The sequence below is a fragment of the Antrostomus carolinensis genome, unplaced genomic scaffold, assembly GCF_000700745.2.
Source record: "Antrostomus carolinensis isolate BGI_N321 unplaced genomic scaffold, ASM70074v2 scaffold832, whole genome shotgun sequence".
Taxonomy (NCBI): domain Eukaryota; kingdom Metazoa; phylum Chordata; class Aves; order Caprimulgiformes; family Caprimulgidae; genus Antrostomus; species Antrostomus carolinensis.
In genome coordinates this window covers 62,115-83,918 of record NW_010298758.1, presented here as the reverse complement: position 1 = coordinate 83,918, position 21,804 = coordinate 62,115, and the positions used below count along the sequence as shown (strand labels likewise).

Here is a 21,804-nt window from a genome sequence, read left to right as displayed (position 1 = left end):
GTGTATGTAATTTTGAAAGAGAGATTATATGGCCATGTATTCATTCTACAGAACATTAACAGAAAGACCACAGTTACTCTCTGACTCATGTTTACAATAATGTTTGGTCTCATACATCTAAACAAATTTAGTAACAGAAATAAAAATTTCACTTTTTTTTTTTTAGCTTCACAAACATGTACAACAAAGAAACTAAACACTGATATTCATACCGTCATAAATCCATCCAGCAAACCTGAATCAGGCTTAGGAGGTGCTTGCAATCGCTCCATAGACCACTTTTCAATGATAGATGACACCTGGGTATTTTCTGTGTTTAGAATTCTGAATCCAGTCATATTAACACCACTGTACCGATAGGGTTCCACATCCAAGGCAAACAAGTCCTGCAAAAAGTGACCATCGTATAAATTCTTTAATACACTGTAATTCTTATTTCAATTGCTAGACCAACTCCTCATACAAGAGTATTGAAATATGCAGGAGTAACAGTATTATATATGCTAGGAAGTATGCTCTGTTTATCTGGGGGGCCTGTGTCTGTGAGCAAGCAACTCAGACCACCCTATAGTGGGAGTAATCTGATTCACAGAGGAGGAACAGCTTCAACTCCCTTTTTTGGAGGGGGAAAAAAAAATTTTAAAATAAAGACTTTTAGGAAATGCTAAGTCCAGTTGCAGAACTGTATCCACTACTAGTTAGGCTTAAATACTAGAATAGGCTCAAATATTATTATTAATTGCTAAAAATATTATTAATTACTACTTATTTGGCTTCCCAGAGTTTTCTTGCACCTACACTCTCTATGAAACTTGAACATGCTGATCTCTAGAAGATAAATTGCAGGGGGCAGGGGAAATATATACAGCTTTAAATTTAACCAAAAACATTTTTCACAACTATCAATCATATTTTTTCAAGAATAATCTTTGCCAATTAATGTATTTTCAATACATATGCATGTGTGTGTATAGTTAACCACCTAACACACACACACAGAGGCAAATATAAATTAATAAAAAAAATAAAAATATTTTAAATCAAGTAAGTAAACTCAAGATTATCCCAATCCTTTGACAGAACCCGTAGAAACAATGTAGAACTAGTACTTGGCTTCAGGAAACTCAGGTCTTGTTTTGAATACATGAAAAAAAAAAATTAAGTTGATGAAGAAAAGAGTAACGACTCACTAGGCCTAGGTACATGCATTATAAACAAACTTTCATTTGGTTTCCTTTTTGTTTCCATTTAAATATTTTTTTCAGTGATATAATCAAGGTTATACATAAGACATTACTGTCTTATAATCTAATTTTAGTTTCATTGAACATAGAAATCCTCCACATAATTCACACTTAGTCATTCATCTCATTTTTAATTTATTTTTTGCTGGCAGTTTAATATATTATAAATTTCCTTAAAATGGTAGTGTTAGGTGTAACACTTGTCTGAATCCATTTTGTTTACTGACTAAAGATGAAGATTAAATATTTTACTATGGAAAACCAAGATATAATTCATTATTCTTTGTAACATCACCAAGCCCACTAAAATAGCAACCAGTTATCAATCACTACCCATTTTTAATTATAGCTAGTAATTATGATACCATTTTCCATTTATAATATATAAGATATGCAGGTGTCAAAATGTTTTTAAGTTATTCATTTACAAATAAACTAATGTCCTCGTTCTAAAAAATTAAAACATTTTAATGCAAAACATAACTAGAACTATGTTATATTTTTCCCTTTAAAATTTCTCTCAGTTTTTACTGTGAAAGAAGTCAGAATCTCTGATCTAATTATTTAATCCAAGCACATTCATATTTACACTGGAATATAACAAATATACACAACAATATTATGCATATATTATAAAAACACAGGTCAGAGTAACAATGAGCTACTGCATTAAACCCTGAATCAATCAAGATGAGAATACACAGAAGACTGCTGTAAACACTGTGACTGGAAAATTTATTTGACAGGACATTCACCATGTCAGGTAAGAAGCAATTAATATATCAAAACAACTAAATTCTGATGCAAGTTCCAAAGCTACATTGAAAAATCAAAATCTATCATGTGTTTGTGCACACTAAATTATCCTTTGATAGCTCCATGTCAATATAATACTAGTCTCTCCTAAAAAAAAAAAAGGCTAAAGTTCTAATAAAGAAATAAGAATGACAGAAAATCTTGATTTTCAAACATGGCTTTAAGAATAAAAATTAAATGCCAATGGACAACATACCACTCAAAGAAGCAATTTTCACTATTAGCAAAATAAAAAATCCCTTGAAACATCTAGAATCCATTTTGTTAGACTAGTGAGGGAAATTCTATTGCATGCATCGTAAACCTATAAGCGATGGCACAACTTACCCTTCTAAAGTAAGAAACATACTTGGTGCAGGGTATTTTACCTTTACAGTTCTAATGAACTTCACAAATTACTTTGCTTTTTATGCAACAAGTTATTTCCACGCTAATACTTTCCACAAACTTCTGTTTTTCAGCTCTGAGGTGATTTTTCCATCCTACCACAAAGGATTCATTTCCAAAAGGAATTAAACATATATGCAACTTTAAATATAGATCATTTCAAGCATGGCTTTACCAAGGCAGGTCTATCTCATGCTTGAAAAGATTTGTGTTTTAAGAATCTTAAAGAACTGCAAGCTAAATAGACAAATTTTAACACAATGAAAAACAGAGAAATGTGCACAACTGTCATTTCTAGAGTACTATTTTAACAACTTTTAAACTATTTCTTAGTTAGACTGTGGTGAAGAGCAAAAAAGGTCTTCACGTATACGTTTGGCTGGAGCACCTCTCCTATGAGGACAGGCTGAGAGAGTTGGGGCTGTTCAGCCTGGAAAAGAGAAGGTTTAGGGCAGATCTTACAGCTTCCAATACCTGAAGGGGGCCTACAAGAAAGATGACAAGGGACTTTTTACAAAGGCTGGTAGTAATAGAAAAAGGGGAAATGGTTTTAAACTGGAAGAATGTAGGTTTAGATTAGGTATTAGGAAGAAATTATTTCCTGTGAGAGTGGTGAGACACTGGAACAGGTTGCCCAGGTTGTGGCTGCCCCCTCCCTGGAAGTGTTCAAGGCCACGCTGGATGAGGCTTTGAGCAACCTGGTCTAGTAGAAGGTGTTCCTGCTCATGGCAGGGGGGTTGGAACTAGATGATCTTTAAGGTCTCTTCCAACCCGGACCATTCTATGATATTATGTTATGTTTTATAAGAGCATTCACATTTTACACGTCCATTTATTGCAAATGTTAAATCTGATGGATCCAAGAATGATCAAATTCCTTCTTAGTTACTTTTACAATAGACACCAAAGAATCTTGCCTAATTCATATGCCTAAGAAACTCATATGGACTGTTAAATAAAATGCTGCTAATATTCACACCAAATTATTCAGGAATCATGACAGTGAAGAATTACCTTATAAAATCTTGGACTAAAAATAAGGAATATATGGGTAAGTTTAAAATGTCATAATCTTCACATACAAATAGCTAAAAGAGAAAAAAAGACAAACTTCATAATATAAATACTCAGTTATTAATTATATATTTAACCCTGCTTGAAAGTTAAAAACTGCAGTGCTACAGTCATTTGCTTTTTCAAGTTCCAGGCCACACTGTTGAACAATAATTAAATCATCCTGACGAATTTTCATTGAAAGTAAAAAAACTGAACAGAGAAAGCATCTTGTACTCACACTCTATTCCAGAGAGACCTTTTTCACTTTGTCAAGTAATATAATTAAGGAAAGTAACAACTTTGTTAGATGTCATCAGTATATTTTTATAAGCCACTTACCAGTGTGGTAAAGATATAGTGATAGTATTCTGTCATCATTCCCATAGCTAAAGCCTTAAAAAAATAAACAAAAGATTAATGTTTCTGAGGTCACATAATACATTTTTATCACAGTTACATGGTAAATGAAAAGCTGCAAAAGAATACTACTGGGATCAGACTATAGGGTTGGAATTGTACTAAAATTAGGTCAAGCAAGTCATTTCCTAGCAGTTAGAGCAGATTACTGACTATTAAAGGAATTTATGAACCAGATCTTCTGATAGAAAGAATATTATTAGACTATTTAGTGCAGTAAATGTGAAAGAGGCTTACAGTTTTACATACTAATGGATGCATTAAGTTGCCACACAAAATTTGAGTTGACAATATTTTCATTCGTTATTGAACCCTTCCCTTAAAAAGAATAACCTAACAGGATTTTTTTTTTTCTATTTTGACGAACAATACTATGCATTTAAAAGAAGGAATCAAACTTACATTTTACATGTGTTCATTTTTACAACCATGGAAGAAAATACTTCGGTCGAGTTTTGAAGAGCGAGATATATATTACTCCAGTAAAACCAAATATTCATAATATTATTCTATAAACTCAGATATCTATCAAGTACCTCATCTTTCTTGCTATCTATTTAATAACAAATAGTTTTTTATCAACTATGCATTTTTAAATGTTCATAATAACCATGTCTGCTTTCCCTGGTTGCCTGGTGATGTAGTTATCACTGAGGTTTGCCTTAATTTAACTATGCTTGTGTCAATGACAGGATTTTTTTTCCTTTTCATGATGTATTTTTGGACAGAAACAGTAGTTCCTATTTCACCGGCCTCTCAAGGTACAGTTTTTTTCTTTATTTCCAACTTGTTTTCTCTTCCACCAACTTCATTATTAATCTTTCCCATCATCCCCCAAAGAAGAAACTCCTTGTCATGTCTCCCCAAATTCATCCCTCCATTACTACAAAAAATTGGTTAATTAATAGTTCACAAATAAACATGCAAACATGTTTTAAAATTATTTTTCTGTAAACAATGTAAACACTATATTTGGAATGGTATCGCTAAATAATAAATACAGTCTTAACATCCTTTGTGTCAATTTTAACAGCAAGAGAACTGCTGCAGATTCAGCTGCAATACTAACAATTTTAGACATATTTAAAGCATTGCAGTATTAGTGCTGAATGGAAAACTAAAAGTCTAGAGAAACTGTTTAAATATCTAAACACTCAAGAAAGAAATGTTCCTCTGTCTTCCTTCTATAATCTTTAAGATGAGTAGAGTAGTTTGAGACAACTATACAACTTGATTTAAAGACTCACTCTTGGATCCTGGGACACCATTAAAGATAGAACACTTTTAATTTTGTTCCCATTTCCCTCTAGTCATATATTTTACACAATGTTGTATACTGTGAAAGAACAGTTTCCTTTCACATGGAAACTACTACGTACAGTATAAATAATATACTTTGACAGAGTTATGGTTAGTACCACAGCTTTGTATTGCCATCAACACATTTTCCATCTGCATTTGTAAGATGTTAAAATAATTAAATGTACATTTAATGATTTGGGCTAAACTATTAGACTAATTAGGTTGGCTTATGGTTGGCAAAGAGCAAAAACCACTAACAGAGATTTAAAATTACTAAGAATTAATAAAAGCCTTTCCAACAATGAACAATAAAGCAAATAAATTATAGTATACTTGTACGTTTACTAGCAATTTTAATTGTACCCACAACACCACCCCTAAGTACCTTTAATGAGAGACATATTTTCAAATCTTAAATACATTTTGTTCTCAATTTAAACCATAAGTCTGCTAGCAAACATAATATAAACATGAATTAAAGTCACTAAAAACTGTGCATTAGAAATGTATAATTTTGTTTTGTTTAAGGTATTTTTCCTATCCTCCTTAATGCAAGTCATAGTTCAATTAAAAAACTATGATGGGGAAAATGGCCTCTGAGCATAAGGAATACCCAGTCTTTGGAGCTAGCTCATTAAAGTAAAGGAGACACACAAAGGTATGTCTTTTATGCATACTTCAGGGTTACAATAAGTTTTTTTATGAGCCACACCCTTTGTATACTGCTATATTGCCATCTTCTCTTAGAAGATATCACTAGAATCTGCTTCTGCAATAGCAGAAAGCATTTGGGATTCTGCTGTACCTCACCTACTCATCTTTCTTGTACACAACAAGCAAACACTTTCAAAGCACCTACCCAAATGTATTCAGATGTCTTGCAAACCTATTAGTAGTGCAAGGAGAATATGGCTCTAAAAGTTCTGTCCTCCCAATTGAACATATTAATGTTATCTGTTGGCAACGTACTATTCAAATATCACTATCTGATTAAGAGTACACAATTTAGAGGCTTTAATTAAAAAAAAAAAATAAATCTTTGTTATATGAAATAACACTAAGTAAGTGTTTAAAAATCTGGTTAAATCATCAATTTTCCAAAGTACCAATTCTTCATAGTGGAAAGTTTGATACACCTTTTACCCTGTACACGAAATGATTAATCAGTTTCTTTAAAAAAACATAATGAAAGCAGCTACTGCTACAGTCACCAATAAAATTACCCCTGAAATCCTTGTCTGATTTTCAGTTAGGCCTCAGTAAAATCAGCATGCAATTCCTCTGCTTGTTAAATGCCATTAAGACTGGGTATTACTTTTATTTATTAGGGATGAAAAAGATTAGGCCATCTAAAGCAAAATTAGTATTACCTGTTTCAAGATGCCTGCTGCCATTTCATGACTGCAGTCAAAGATTACATGGAATTCTTTGCCTCTTTTCATCTCTTTTAGCAATGGCTTTGCATCTTTCGTGTCAGCTGGTAACTGACGGATTTTTAGTCTCAGGTTGTATCGTGATGGAGCCTTGATGAGCTCTTGTAATCGAATAAGGCCTTAAAGAAAACACAGGAGTCATAAGAAAAGAAATTTACCAAAACAAGAGCCTGAGCTGCTAACAGGACAACTTACTATAAACTGTCAAAGTTATCTGAATTTTTCCCTTCTCAGTATGTTGCAACAGATACAGAAAATAATTATTAAAAAGAAGAAAAAAAAAAAAGAAAATTAAAGTATTGGCACCTGTGATACTTTCTTACAAGTCTTTCTTCTTCCTTAATATTAACAGACAGTAAGCAGACTCAGTTAGGATTACCTCAAGACAGACAAATCTTCCTTTAGCATTATCATGCAACTATGACATCCTCCTCAAAGAATGCAAATAATTATTCTAATCCAATTAAAGCAATATCCCAGATTAAAAGTTTGTAATCAGACTAGCTAGTCTTCTTAACTAATCTGTCAGGTTTACATTTAAAGTTGTGAATAATTTCAACACGGTAGAACACTCTCACGTAACTAACAAAATTATTTTTTTTCTTGATTATATAGGTGAGAAAACATATATATGCAGTATCAGAGAGACTGAATTAATGACTCATGCCATCGCATTCATCTTCAATACTCCACAATACCATTTTGAATTACATTGCTTTTACTATGGTACCAGATGTAATATTTTCCCAGAAATTTTATTGTTCACATCAGCATAACAGTGTGCGGTGTGGTTTAGAGATCACTGATTGATCTGTGACTAAAATTAAATATTAGGTTGTTTAACTCTATTCAAATGACACGGTAAAAGCAAGTCTCCTATAAAGTTTTCATTTATTTCTGTGTTAGCAAAAAGAAGATATATTCTGTTGTGCTCACTTCCTTCTTGCATTGGAGCATGCTCCACTTAGTGACAGTAAAAAGGGTTACTGTTCATCATTGTTTTCAGTGCACATATATAACACACCCAACTGCCAAAAAATGGAAGCGCTGCTTAGGGTTTTAGTTACAGCAGGATCCAGGTGTAAATGAAGTGAAGTGCATCTAAAATCTGAAATAGGTCACTTCACTACATAAACAATATTAATGGATATATTAATTATTATTTAGTTATCACCACAGGCAGAACTGTCTAGTTTTAAAACACATAGTTATTTTATATTTTATCTCTAAATTTTCTTCCTGATTACAACTGGATGTCGCAGTTGTCTTGATTTCAGGAAATTATATTGTTGCAATGTAACACAGAACAATACTACTGCATGAAGAATTGTGATAACCTCTGACAGAAGATTTAATACTGCCTTTTTCCCACATACATTGTTCTTTCAATAACATAATGCTGAGAGATTTTAGTAATGTAGTATTGCTATGAAGCTTGTTTTGCTATGAAGCTTTCAGATTGTAAAAAACTTAGCTCTAGTCATTTCCAGCAGAACCAAACAAATAGAGAATATAACTGAAAGATAAAATCAGTCTCCTCTGCTTCATCATTCCCTTTTTTTGACCCTGCAAAGGTGCAAAGGATCCACATTATTTTCTTAACAATTTCTGCTGTAATTAGCTGGAACAGGAACTATAGCTTACAATATAAAAACTTTCTAGATTAAGACTGCAGATATGGAGATCTGGTAGAGGATCCCAGTAGACCACTTCAGCCCAAAAGCAGAGTGGGGAAAGGTAACTTTACTACTTTGTCAATTTAGACATTTTTTCTTCACTCACAAGTCTATGTCACAGATACAATACCTCATATTTCATTATAATTTCTCATTAATGCCCTTATCACATACAAACTTTCTCAACAATGTGTCTGTTGTCCAAACTGAGACAATTGTTACCTATAGCTAAATGATCTCTCAAATTTCCATCTTCTAAAAACATTTCTATAGGATCTTCATTAACAGCTAAAGTACTGTGAAGAACTAAATCCAGTAATTCAGTGTGGGCTGACATTTTCCATATAAAATTATAATGTGAAAAATGTTAAGTCTTTTCTAAAAAACGTAACAGCATATCAAAACTTAGGGTCAGAGTAAAGTGTTTTAACTCAAGAAGAGATAAAAAATAAATCCACATGTTCTAGATTATTTGTCATTGCTCGCTAAAAGAAGACAACTGGAAACTTTTGTCCAGCACAAATAAATTGTGAATAATCTTGACGCCTATTACATTATATTTAGCAAGTGTAATTTTAGACTTGTCCAGCTTTCTTTACTTCATTTCATTTTGCTTGTCCTGCTTTGAAAAAGAAATAAAAGCCACCATTAAAGAATCACAGAAACAACACTATATCTACTGGCAGTCTTTAGCAGAGCAGCTGAGGGCAGAACAGATATGGAAACTGAAGCACTTTCTCATGACTAGACCTGGTCGCTGCTCGTTAAGACACAGAGAAGTGATACCTAGGATATACATGACTTCTGAGTAAATGGCAGATATAAAAGTCTACATGGCTGTGAAAATAGTACTTCTAGAATCTAATTAAAATACAAAAATTTGCCATGTTTACTTCAAATGTTATAACAACATTTACGTAAAATGAATTAAAGTATTTAATGGAAGCTTAAATTGATTTCATACTTGATTTCTAAATAATCTTGAATAAATATACTTAAAAGCTATATAGAAGAGGTGCCTTTTCTACTGCATATTAGTACCATTTTCAGATGATCTGGGACAATTACATGAAAGTAAAGCTTCGGAATGAACAACATGGCATACCCCATAGCCATTAACAACCTTATCAAAAATAACGAACTGTAACATGTCAGCAAAAACACTTAGGATTGTCCATAAGTCTTTCCCATTACCTTAAGAGTAAGAAAAATAAAGCAACTAGAATGCATGCCCTTGTGGTCAAAAAATTTAGATTATTTCACAGTGAGGAAAGGACAACATTTCAAAGCAGAGTCTTTCTCAGAGGCAGAGTCCTGCCAGTTGCTCACTTGCTCAGATATCCATGCACTTCCACTTTAAGAACTACAAATCACAAGAGTGACAATATGGGACAGGTAGTATGACACACTGACAGAAAAAAAGAAATCCTGGCTTTTGATGCTCAGTAGTCAAATATGACTGAGAAGACAGATAGAAAGACAGTCTTTCTAAATAGCCATGTTATTTCAAATCGGGTAACGCCGCAAAATGCTTTGCCATATAACAGACAATAGTAACTAAACCTGATAAATGAGCTGTCAGTATGTGAACTAGAGACATGCATCTGTCTGAACTACTTACATCACACTTAAGAGCAAGAAGACAGGGGAAAGAATAACAGATTCGGAGCAGGGAGTGAGAATCTTAATGTACAAACTTCTTCAGGACCTTATACCCCTGAAGTATTCAGATATTAATAGGGACTTCTGGGATGAACTATTTTTTAAACTCCAAGTAATGTTTAGTGGAAAAAGTTCTATGTCACACTGAACATTTGCCATGAACCTTCAGTGATTCCTTGCAGCAGATCATCACATCTAAAAACCATGGTGAGTAAGGGAGATTAAGGCAACGTGAAACTCTTAAAAAGAGTTTTACGTCACAGACATGTGGTTTGAAAGTGATTATAATCAGTTACAAAGAATAAGTACTGATCTCCCGGTGGGAAAGAATTAAGTAAACTGACAAAGATGAGAAGTCCACAATTTGCATCAAAAAATCATATCCATGAGATGTACAGAAAATAGAAATCTGTTTAAAAACAAAACATTAGTGGTGAAAATATGCTAAAAGAGATTGAAGATTAGGAAATTCAAAACTGCACTGCTGTTTGAGTATCATAAAGAGGCAATGATTAAAAATATGCATTTACACAAAATGAGGAAAATCAGAACTATGTCTGAACTACAAGTTGTTTTCAGATAATAGCATGGTGGCTTTTCCCTCAGGATTTTTGTAATCTCAAATATATTTGGCTTTGTTTTTCCAGAGGAATTAAATTTTATTTTATTCAGGAGCCAAGGAATGAATTAAGTATTATAGACTATTCTTAAGTGCAGTGTTATCCAAATCTGCAGCTGGAGTTGCTTAGCAGGAGATAAATAGACACTTGTTAGTATGATGGTTATGATTGTCATCTGAGAAAGGAAACATCTGGGCTTTAATTCCTGTTCTCATATTTCTATACTGAACTAATTATCAAGAGTAGCAACAGACAAAGGTAGCTTTACTCTACTGTGGAAGTTTTGGAATCAGAACCACTCCAGAACAAAACTTACTATGTTTCTGGAACTGATTGTGAAATCAATTTGATTGTATAAGACATTAAAGTGATTCATAAAGTTCAAGTTTTCTATACAAGTACCTATATAAGTATTTTTAATATATCAAGGGTTGAAAGGAAATCTCATTGGTCTTTCTTGACTGCAAACTGTTTTTTCTTTCAAAGCATTGTTTACTCAGAAGGGCAAAGTGCCTAACTGGTATATTTTACTCACATTCTCAGATATTGTACCAATCACCTTTGTTACACCTGTGGAGACTTAGGATTGTCAAGGAATGTTAAAGTGGGTTGGAAGAAGGGAAAAAAGGGAGGCTGCTTTTCTCTGTAGCAAGTCTGTAAGTTCCAAAATTTTAGTAAACAAGTGTAAGACATAACAAATTGACAGGTCCTTTGATCTATCCCCATTTCTCGCACCAAAGTGATCCATTTTTGTTCTTTTACTGTAGGTCCCAGGTTTGTTACAGAATAGTGAGAAGTGTTTTGTGGCCTATAGGAGCTTCTGAAGTAGATGTCTTACAATGCTCTTATGAATTAAACATCTACTGTATGGCTGACTGTAACTGCAGAAGGTGAATAAACTTTATTCCAAGCTTTGTTTTGTTTCTGAGCATTACCCAAAAAAATAAGCCAAGCGCACAACACTTCATGCTCTCTTCAAGAGCCTAGCTGAGCTGTTCAAGAATTTAAAAAAGGAAGTGCTCCTCTTCATAAATCTTGTCATGATTGGGCTGTCCCACCAAAATTTGAATTAGAAGGTTTACACATGCAGGAACTAATCCCAGAGCAATTAAAAACTGTCAAGAAGAATACTGTAGGTATAGTGTCTGCTTTTTAGGTTACCTATGTATCTGAGAGAGAAGCAATGAGCAACAAACAAAGTATCACAGTGTGAAGGCAGTACAAAAAGCTGTAGAAGCTACCAGAGGAGCTTGAACATGAGAATGAGGGGAAGAAAACCTGTGAATGCCTCTGTAGGGCACTGACTGGACCTCAGTGTTGGGGCAGTACAGGTATGCATGCAAGCAAATGAAGTATTTATACCTTCAGTAACTGTCAGGACACATCAGCAGTAACCAATGAGCTTCCTCAAAACATATTTTAAATATAACACAAATCTGAGGCACAAATTCCAGGTATTTCAAAGCTAAGGTTTTTCTCCTGTCTTCATCAATGTGAAATGAAAAAAGCAACCTTAAGCTTCTACGTATATCAGAATATTTAATTTTAGTAATAGTTATAATTAACACATACTTCAAATTTTAGGATTTTAACATATATTTTTCATTGTATTTCCAGCCACCAGCATTTATTAAGTTCAGATGAATTATGCAGGACACAAAATATGTTCCAGTCTACTAAATGACTCACTTCACTAGTCCACCAGGCCATCCGCCATAAGGAATATTTGTTCATTCTCATCCGTACTTAAAAATTCAAATCCTTGCTGGCACAAATTCAGCAGTTTCCAGCTTGCTAGGCCCTCATGGGAACAATTTTGGAAAACCAGACTCTAGCTCTCACAAGGGCTGCCGCCTCCCGTGCAGAGCCCCCTGGGCACACCGCTCTTTGCAGGGCCTGCGGTGTAGGGAGCTACCATGAAGCTGTCTCATGGGTGGCAAGTACTGCTACCACAGTCATCCTACAGCTCCTCACTTCAGAGAAATACCTCGTGGAACAAAAACAGACAGTGCTGAGCATACCTCTTCCTGTTACTTTAATTTCTATGTCAAAGTGACGATAGGTGAAGTGCTGAGAAGTAGCATTTCCTCATTCAGGCATTAGTGAGAACTGAGACTAAATACAGGCTTTCAAGACCTGGATCACAATTCAAAAGCAGGCTTTTGCAAATATAAATCAAAGGCTGAAAGTTTCCTTCCACACTGCACCTAGCATTTGTGATGCAGTTTTTTGTTATATAGTGTGTGAAAAGCAGTCTGTTTTTCCTAGGAAAAAAAAAAAACGACACATACCAAATGAATTCCCTGAGCAGAAGTGGCATAATTAATCTGAAAAAAAACCCAACAACCAAACAGCCAAACAAAAACCACACACACACAAAAATAAATAAATAAATAAATAAATAAATAAATAAATAAATAAATAAATGAGGATTCTCATTGCCTTTTTCTCTTCATTATGCCTGGATGAAAGCACCAGAGTCAAAATATGTTGGAGATTATCACCTGGGCAAGACACAAGGTACAAGGGGCTGCATGATGACCTGCCCAGTACCAGTCACAGCTGGTTCCAGCCGGCACTGAGCCAATCTGAACAGCAGTGGAAAAAATCCCACCAGGTGGCCTGCTCAAAAGAATGCAAGAAAGACACTGGCCACCACTCAGGGCTGCAGATACCTTCTTCAAGGGAGGGACCTCCTTGCCACAGTGCAGCCAGGCCGAGGCGCAGGCAGGCTGCAGCCTTGGCCGCCTCACGCAAAGGGGCAGAGACACATAAATACATTCTGCCACTATCCTTATAGTAACAATCTGTGTTTGGAGTTCAGTTTTTCACAGCTAAAAGACATCATACATTTAAAGTTTTTTGCAGTAAAACTAGTGCAATCCAGTAACCAAAAATGAGCTCTACCTTATTTAGTCTTTTTAACATATAGTCCTGAATATCAGATGAATTCAGACAAATTCATTTGTTTGCCTTCATTTTTAGATGTTGCAAAAATCTGTTCTGTCTGTATTTTCACTTTTTTCTAATACCCATTTTCTAATGGCCCATTTGGATGAGTGAGATTCATGAGACTCAAAGAAGACTACTTCTTCCTACTGTGTCCAGTTTGTCTGTTGGACTCTATTTCTACTCTTCTGCCCTCTGTGCATATGGTTAAGGGCCAAGGTAGTTTTAGATCAAACAATCACAGTATTTATACATTAAGTTTCTGAGCTACTGCTAATCCCAAAGCATCTTTTGTTGCTGTTGTCTGACATCAGAGGAAATGGACAAGTTCATTACTCAGGATCAAAGTAACAAGCTGTCACGCACTGAGAAATAAAGCCTCTGGATCAGCAAAGGACAGTTTCAAAAGGATACATACATAGCTCATGTGTAGCTAATCAGAAAAGGAGGTACCAGAGCCTCTAATGAAGGGAGGAACAAAATATGAGAACTACAAGGACAACAAAGCTAAGGGCAAAACAAGTCCTTTCTTCACCATGATTTTGAGGAGATATTTTTCAATGCAAAAGCATAGATTTCAGTCTAGAATATTTTTAAAACAACTGATTTACAATATAAAATGAGGTACATCTCTCAGATGAAATGCTGACCTCTTATTTTATTAACATTACAGGATCTCAATGTAATGAAAAAAACAAACAAACAAAACCAACAACAAACCACCCCACAAACCAAAACCATTTGTTTGGACAAGCACATAAAAAAACCCCCAAAAAAACCCAAAAAAACAAACCAAACCTATTTTACAACAGTATAGAAATAATAGCTGCATTTTGGGAACGTACTTCCTGCAGTTTCTTTCACCAGGGACACCTTTTTCCTGTCCCTTTAAACTCTCAATTCCTTCTTTTAGCAGCCACTGTGATAGAGTCTTACCTCTGAATGGCTGGGAAGAATGTGGTGTGAGTAACTCTTTTCAGAAGCTGCCATCAATTCATCTTTAAGGAGAATCCTGAAGGAGCAGTTTGTGAGCTCTCCAGCTGGCATCTTCCTCCAAAGAGATCAATCACATTACCTCCTCGACATGTTCAACTTCAACCAGTCCAGGAAGCAAGAGCCCCAAGTTTGTTTTTAAACGTGTGTCTCCAGCTCAGCAGTCTTGCAAGCCATTGCTATGCCACCTGGCCTGCTCGTCAAGCTATTTATCATTTTCGTTAATGCTGCCTTTGTGCTGCACAGGAAGAATGCAAGCAAATGCGCTTTGCAATAGGCTGAACACATGAACCTTTTTCTGTACAAAAGAACACTAATGATCTTTTAAAGGCTACTCCTATCTTCAGAATGGCAAAAACTTCAAAAATAATAATAATAATAATATATTGCTTTGTAGAGCTACCAGAATAGTTTATTTTCAGCAAGTTGTTTCCTCTCATACCTCTCTGTATTCTTCTCCTCCCCTGACAGCCCCCTGCCCAGTTTTTGTGGTTATGCCTCAGAAAAATATCATTGTGTGATGAACTTTGAAAGGGTTATGGGTAGAAGGGAGGAGAACACCAGTTTACTGGGCATTGATAGAATGCTTCACATCAACCGGAACAGTTCATTGCTATAAAATGATTCACAGATATTGAACATCCTGACCAGATTACGCATGATCTCTCTCAAGATTAGTTTTATCATCCTCATCCTCTATATAAAAAAACACCTCTTGTGAAAGGATTAAAAAAAAAAAAAAAAAAAGAAAAAAAAAGAGAAAAAGAAAATTCAGTTGCTAGCGGAGCTACTTGAATAGTGAGCTGTTCTGTGTTCTTTGGGTATAACAGCATAATACAGAAACACCATTAAGAACAATACAGAGAAGATAGAGATGAAGGGAAAAGCCAGATTGATGGACCTTTTGTATTAAGACGTTTTACTACATTAAGATCATTTCACCCAATTCTGGCAGTGCAAAGCATCTTTAAAATTGTCATCAGTTATATTTAAATGAGTTTAAATGCAATACTAATGGTGTGAAGTGTCTTTAATGGAGGATGAGCTTTAAGATACATAATCCAGAAAAAAAATTATCCTTACAGTAAACGTAACTAATGCAGTAATACAGCTCCTTATTACCAGATTTAGAGTCTAACATTTTACCAGGGTTTTTCAGTCTTGTAGTTGAAGCACTGAAGAGTAATCAGAACACTACCTGTGTATGAGTGTATATGTATATATATTACAGATATTACTGCATTAGTGCCTTATGCCACTCACAATCGGCAATATTAAAAATGTACTACAGTTAATGGACGTGACATGAAGAAGAGTTCAAGATATCTAGTATTATGTTGTCTTAAATTATTTTTGTATTGTTAATCTTGATTCCTACCAGGAAAGTAATAGCACTTGTGTCAGTAAAAAAGAAGCAAAAGTATCTGGTAACTAACTTCAGTAGTAATTTTGCCAAAGCATGCAGTAAGGACCTACAGAACTCAACTCTTCTTCAGAGATACAGATGAACTCTTCTTTATAAATCAGAACACCCTTAGACTATGTTGACATGTTCTATCATATCTTGATGAGTTAGCTCTAAGCTTTACTCTCCTCATACGTAGCCTTTCAGCTATGCAAACACTTTTTCCTTCAAAAACCAGCAGTTTATGTTGTTATAAAAAAATAATGTGATCATCAAATTTGGGATTTTTTTGGCTGGAGGGGGAAAGATTTTTTTATTTTTTTTCAGTCACAGTGAAACAAGATTTCTAGGGCTAAGAACTATGCTTCTCCCTAAACCTCTCTATAGTTAAGGTTACGATGCTGTCTCCCAACATTCTTCTTACCCTCATGCTGACATACTGAAGTGTATGCTATTCTGTTACACACAGCTGCACATTTATCAAGACAATCAGATAGTTTAGCATGAGCTCCAAAGATCAATATTTAGACACATACAACAGAAATATTTTAGATGTTTATTTTAATTTTAAAGGCTTTACAGCTTACTTTATTAAAAATAAACTAATTCAAAGATGAAGTGTGTATGAGAAGGAGGGACATATTTGGATGTCTTTGATTCCAAAATTTGACCTGAGCTTTAAAGGTTCAGTGTTAGAGAGCTGATATGTGATTTGCCTTCACATCCACACTTTTAGATTCAACTGCACGCTCAGATATAGTAAATAGCACCTTCTGAACACATTAGGAGAGCAAGTTTAGTCCCCAAATTTCAGGTGATCCTTCCTTTGCGTGTGGAAGGACTGACCTGACTTAAGATCATTAATCTTTATCTCCAGTAGTCTTACCCATTTTTGGTCAATGTCAGTTCAACAAACAAAGGCTACTTTGTTGGAGAACCTAGGATCAACAGTGATGATACAAATGATTGAGTATCTCACCAGACTGAGGGGACTTTTCTTTTGCTTCCACAAAATGAAGCTGATATAACCAGTGATGTACTTCAGGACTTAGAGCACAGTAATACTAAAATGCATCTTTCTAAAACAAATGAAAAAGGCAGAACTCTTTAACTAGACACGTGTGTACATTTGTGTGTGTGTACATATGTATTTGAATTACAAACCTCATTATTAAAGATCTCAAAGTGTCTAGAATAAAGAGAGAAAAAAAAATTCTTTTAGACTAAAAAAAAAATCCATTTTGAAACAATTAGCAGAAGTTTTTAAAATTATATTCATAATTAATATTGAAGTTGAGATTACTAAATTGCCATGTGTAGGAGAGACTAGCCTTAGCGTTAAAAATCACTGAACAAGAAAACCATGGATCCAGGTTTAAGTCCACAGACAGTCAGATTTCCATTCTGATACTGTGCATATCACTTAATTTTGGGTCTTAACATCTGAATGTTAAATCTATTTTACTGCTGTTTCAGCATAACCAGCTGTAATTGAAGTGCAAAGCAATAATCAACTTTATTGTTTTCCTTAAATACACTATGCAAGCATGTCAGAGCATGGGTGTGAATATCTTTTATAGTTAGTTTTAAATAACCAATCTCAACTCAACCTATTTCCAGTAACAATTCTTTTCTAACAATGGCTTTTCAACATTGCAGTGAAAAAAAGCCCTCCACCCCATCCCACACAGTTCCACAAGAGGGAATCAATGTGCTGCTTAAATTCAGAAAAGATCACTATAACAAGATGAAGAAAAGTTTTTTTTCATACAACCTGTGCACTTATCAGCTGCAGTACAGAGCAGCTACAAAAAAAAAAGAAAGTTGGGGGCCAGGGGGGAAAGAGAACTGTTGAACTGTGTGAGAAAATATGAGAAAAAAAAATTTACTAGAATGGAAGAAAATGTTGAAACATAAGAAAATATTAAGTCTTCTATATAAGATTTGCCATGTTTTTCTAGTCTCCAGCAGTATGTGACATTCCTTTACATATGTGGCTCTCTTATGATAGCCTGATTTGGAATACTGTTGTTATTCAGGTTTTGGAACACATTTTTTGAATATTTTCAGTTAGCTTTACCTTTAATTCAGTGTGATGATGGTGACAGCAATGATAATTCAGAGTCCTGGGCATCTCAAAAGAATTCTTGTAATAGTGTAAAATATGACCCCTCAAGTGTCTGACATCTATGAGCAGTGCAGTTTAATGAGGGTAAAGAGGAAAAAAAAAGATGCACTACAGTGAAAGGACAAAACAGCTTTTGTCAAAGCTGTCAGAATCAATCATGAAAGAAGCAGTAGAACAAGTTAGCAATTTCTAGCCATACCATGGAAGTATCACTATTCTATCAAACTAAACAAAACTAAATCAAAAAATATTATCTACTAGAAACCAAAATGGATTTAGTCGGAAAAGAAACATAAATGAATATTCTAAACTGGAATTTACACTAGGTAAACACAGTTATTCTTGGAAACAAAGCATTCATTTTTGCTACTTTTTTTTGCATTTCACAATGTTCCTCCAACCAGAGGACAAAATACGTAATACTGAAGTAGCAATAAAAACATAGTTAAGTTTGGATAAATCTGAGTTTAAATTTATGCCCCATGCAAGATGTGATACTGATTATGTCTCTATTATCCTGTTTTCCATTTTTGCTTAAATAGTTTTCCCATCATATTATTCTGTATTTGAAAATAGTGAATAAAATTTTCCAGTCTTCATGAAAGAATTAATTATTTTGATCATAAGTTCCCTAGCCAAATTTCTGTAAGGTTTAAATTCTTAAGTTTATACAAACCCACAAAAGCAAAACAATTTAAAGTACCATTTGGAATATGCTCACTGTTAATGCAATAATTTCTGGAAATATCACCTCTACTTCTGTTCCTTAGGCTTATAGAAAAATACTATTAAGTATCTTATGGATTTATTTTTTTATTATTTTTAACCTGTCATTTTCTTTTTATAATACCGTGTCTTGTTGCAGAAAGTCCAAATTCAATTCTTGGCCAAAATGGGACGGGGGGGACAGGGCTGTGATATTTTTTTCCTGAAAAATGGGCTGAACTCATGCATTCTGTTTAACTTGATGACATTTACTCTTCTTTTCAAAGAATAAATTAAAATCTATATAGAATTATTCTCAAAGAACAACTACAGGTTCATTTACTAAAAAGAATGGCAGAATATAACTTCTTTCTCTTCAGACAGTTAGGTAAACTAATTTTTAACTCCCAAAATGCAAAAAGACTAAAAAAGTTTGAAAGTTAAATTTTAACTTCACAGCATCCTCCTTACCACTGGTACTTTCATATAGCACCAGAAAAATATTTTTGAACTTTACTAAACAAATGATACAACAACTTTCTTAGAAGAGGATTACACCAAACTAACTTACCAGCTACATCCAAATACCACACTTAGGTTTAACACATAACTGACTAATTGTATTTTCACTTGAAATTACTGTGCACAGCGTTTGAAACACTCTTGTACTTAAGAGATATTATGCAATATGAAATCAGTCTGGAAAATAGATCCAAACTTTTAGTGCTATTAATTACTACAATTCTACCAAACCTGAGTGTATTAAGGAAGGCTTAAAAATCTATTGTCTTTAACAAGATGATTCAATAAAACTGTGGCTGTCTTTACAAATGCTGCAACGCGACCTGGTGACTGAACAGGTGTGGAACAGAAATACATGCTTTTGATCTGCATGGGAAGCCTCAAGTTTGCTTTCCTCTCCATGGCAAATATAGCCCTCCTTTAGGTACTTATTTTGTTAATTAACATAGAATAACTGATTATTAATTAATAATGCAGAAATTTGAAATGCACAAAAATATTTTCATTCAACATTGTGCTAAGCTCTCCCACTCCATTCCGTATCTTGGATAAGATTTATATGCCCCACTTCAGAGCTTCATAGCAGCAGATTAAATGCTAGCTAAAATTGCACAAGTAGAAACAGCATAAATATACAAAAATACACACAGGTATAGTTTTCATCTAACTAACATCTAGTACAAATCCAGTTTGAGGAATCACTTTCAATGGAGTAACTTAACAGCAAATTATAGTTTAGTATTTCTACACATTCCATAGAGATAGAGACATTATTTAGCATCCGTGGTAGGGAATAGTCCTGATAGTGGCCATAAAGGGTCACCATTATCCACCTTTTCTGCTCTGTCTAGCAAAATCAGTGTAAAAACATTGCTATTAAAAAAAAACCAAAAAAAACACACACACAAAAAAAACAGGGGAAAACAAAAAAACCAAACAAACCCTAATCCACAAACAAAAAAAAAAAAAACAAAAAAAACACACACACAAAAAAAACCAGGGGAAAACAAAAAAACCAAACAAACCCTAATCCACAAACACTAAACCTCATGAGATGGAATTTCCACAGTTGGTTTCTAGTCAATGGGGTTACATAGGGCTGGCGACCCATCACTAGTGGAGTCCCACAGGGATCCATCCCGGGGCCGGTGCTCTTTCATGTCTTCATCATTGACTTGGATACAGCACTTGAAGGACTGTTAACTAAGTTCACCAATTACACCAAATTGAGAGGAGCTGTGGACACTCTCCAGGGCACAGAGGCCCTGCAGAGACATCTAGATAAATTAGAGAGCTGGGTAATCACCAACTGAATGAATTTTAATAAGAGCAAGTGCCAGGTTTTGCACCTAGGAGTCAGCAACCCTGGACACACATACAGACTGGGGAACAAGAGGCTGGACAGCAGCCCTGTAGAGAGGGACCTGGGGGTTCTGGTCGATGGCAAGTTGAACATGAGCCAACAGTGTGTCCTGATGCCAAGAGGGCCAACCTTGTCCTGGGGTGCATCAAGCACTGCATTGTGAGCTGGTCGAAGGAGGTGATCGTCCCGCTCTACTCGGCACTGGTGCAGCCTCACCTTGAGTACTGTGTGCAGTTTTGGGTGCCACATTGTAAAAAGGATATAAAGCTACTGGATAGTGTCCAGAGGAGGGCCACTAAAATGGTGAAGGGCTTAGAAGGGATGCCGTACGAGGACAGGCTGAACTATCTTGGTTTGTTCATCCTGGAGAAGAGGAGACTGAGAGGAGATCTCATTGTGGTCTAGAACTTCCTCATAAGGGGAAGAAGAGTGGCATGTGCTGGTTTCTTCTCTATGGTGACCAATGATAAGACCAGAGGAAATAGCAGGACTCTATGATCCTGGTGGGTTCCTTGCAACTCACAACATTCTATGATTTTGTTCATAGAATGCTATTTTGTTCTAACCTAAATGTTCCTAACTAAAACATTTAGCCATCCAGAGGTACCTTGACTGGCTTGAGAGGTGGGCCCATGTAAACCTCATGGAGTTCAACAATGCCAAATGCAAGGTCCTGTACCTGGGTCAGGGTAACCCCAAGCAAAAATAGAGACTGGGGGGAGAATGTATCGAGAGAAGCCCTGGGGAGGAGGACTTGGGGGTACTGGTGGATGAGAAGCTCAATATGAGCTGGTAGTGTGCACTCACAGTCCAAAAGGCCAACTGTATCCTGGGCTGCATCAAGGGAGGTGATTCTCCCCCTCTACTCCACTCTTGTGTGACCCCACTTGCAGCACTGCATCCAGTGCTGGGGTCACCCACATAAGAAGGACATGGACCTACCGGAGCAAGTCCAGAGGAGGGCCACGAGGATGATAAGAGGGCTGGAGCACCTCTCCTATGAGGACAGGCTGAGAGAATTGGAGCTGTTCAGCCTGGAGAAGAGAAGGCTCTGGGGAGACCTTATAGCGGCTTTCCAGTACCTGAAGAGGCCTACAGGAAGGCTGGAGAGGGACTTTTTACAAGG

At 35.3% G+C, this 21,804-nt stretch overlaps 1 protein-coding gene across 1 annotated transcript in view; it reads right to left on the bottom strand.

The window, feature by feature from the left end:
- Positions 1–212: 212 nt before the first annotated feature.
- The window catches only part of LOC104520746 (glutamate receptor ionotropic, kainate 2), a gene marked incomplete at both ends in the record, with an annotated part of 34,477 nt that continues 12,885 nt past the window's right edge, over positions 213–21,804 (bottom strand). Inside the window, 3 exons of the mRNA XM_010162529.1 lie at positions 213–386; positions 3,843–3,896; positions 6,593–6,774. Coding sequence (XP_010160831.1) covers positions 213–386; positions 3,843–3,896; positions 6,593–6,774 — 410 coding nt within the window. The remainder of the gene's footprint in view (positions 387–3,842; positions 3,897–6,592; positions 6,775–21,804) is intronic.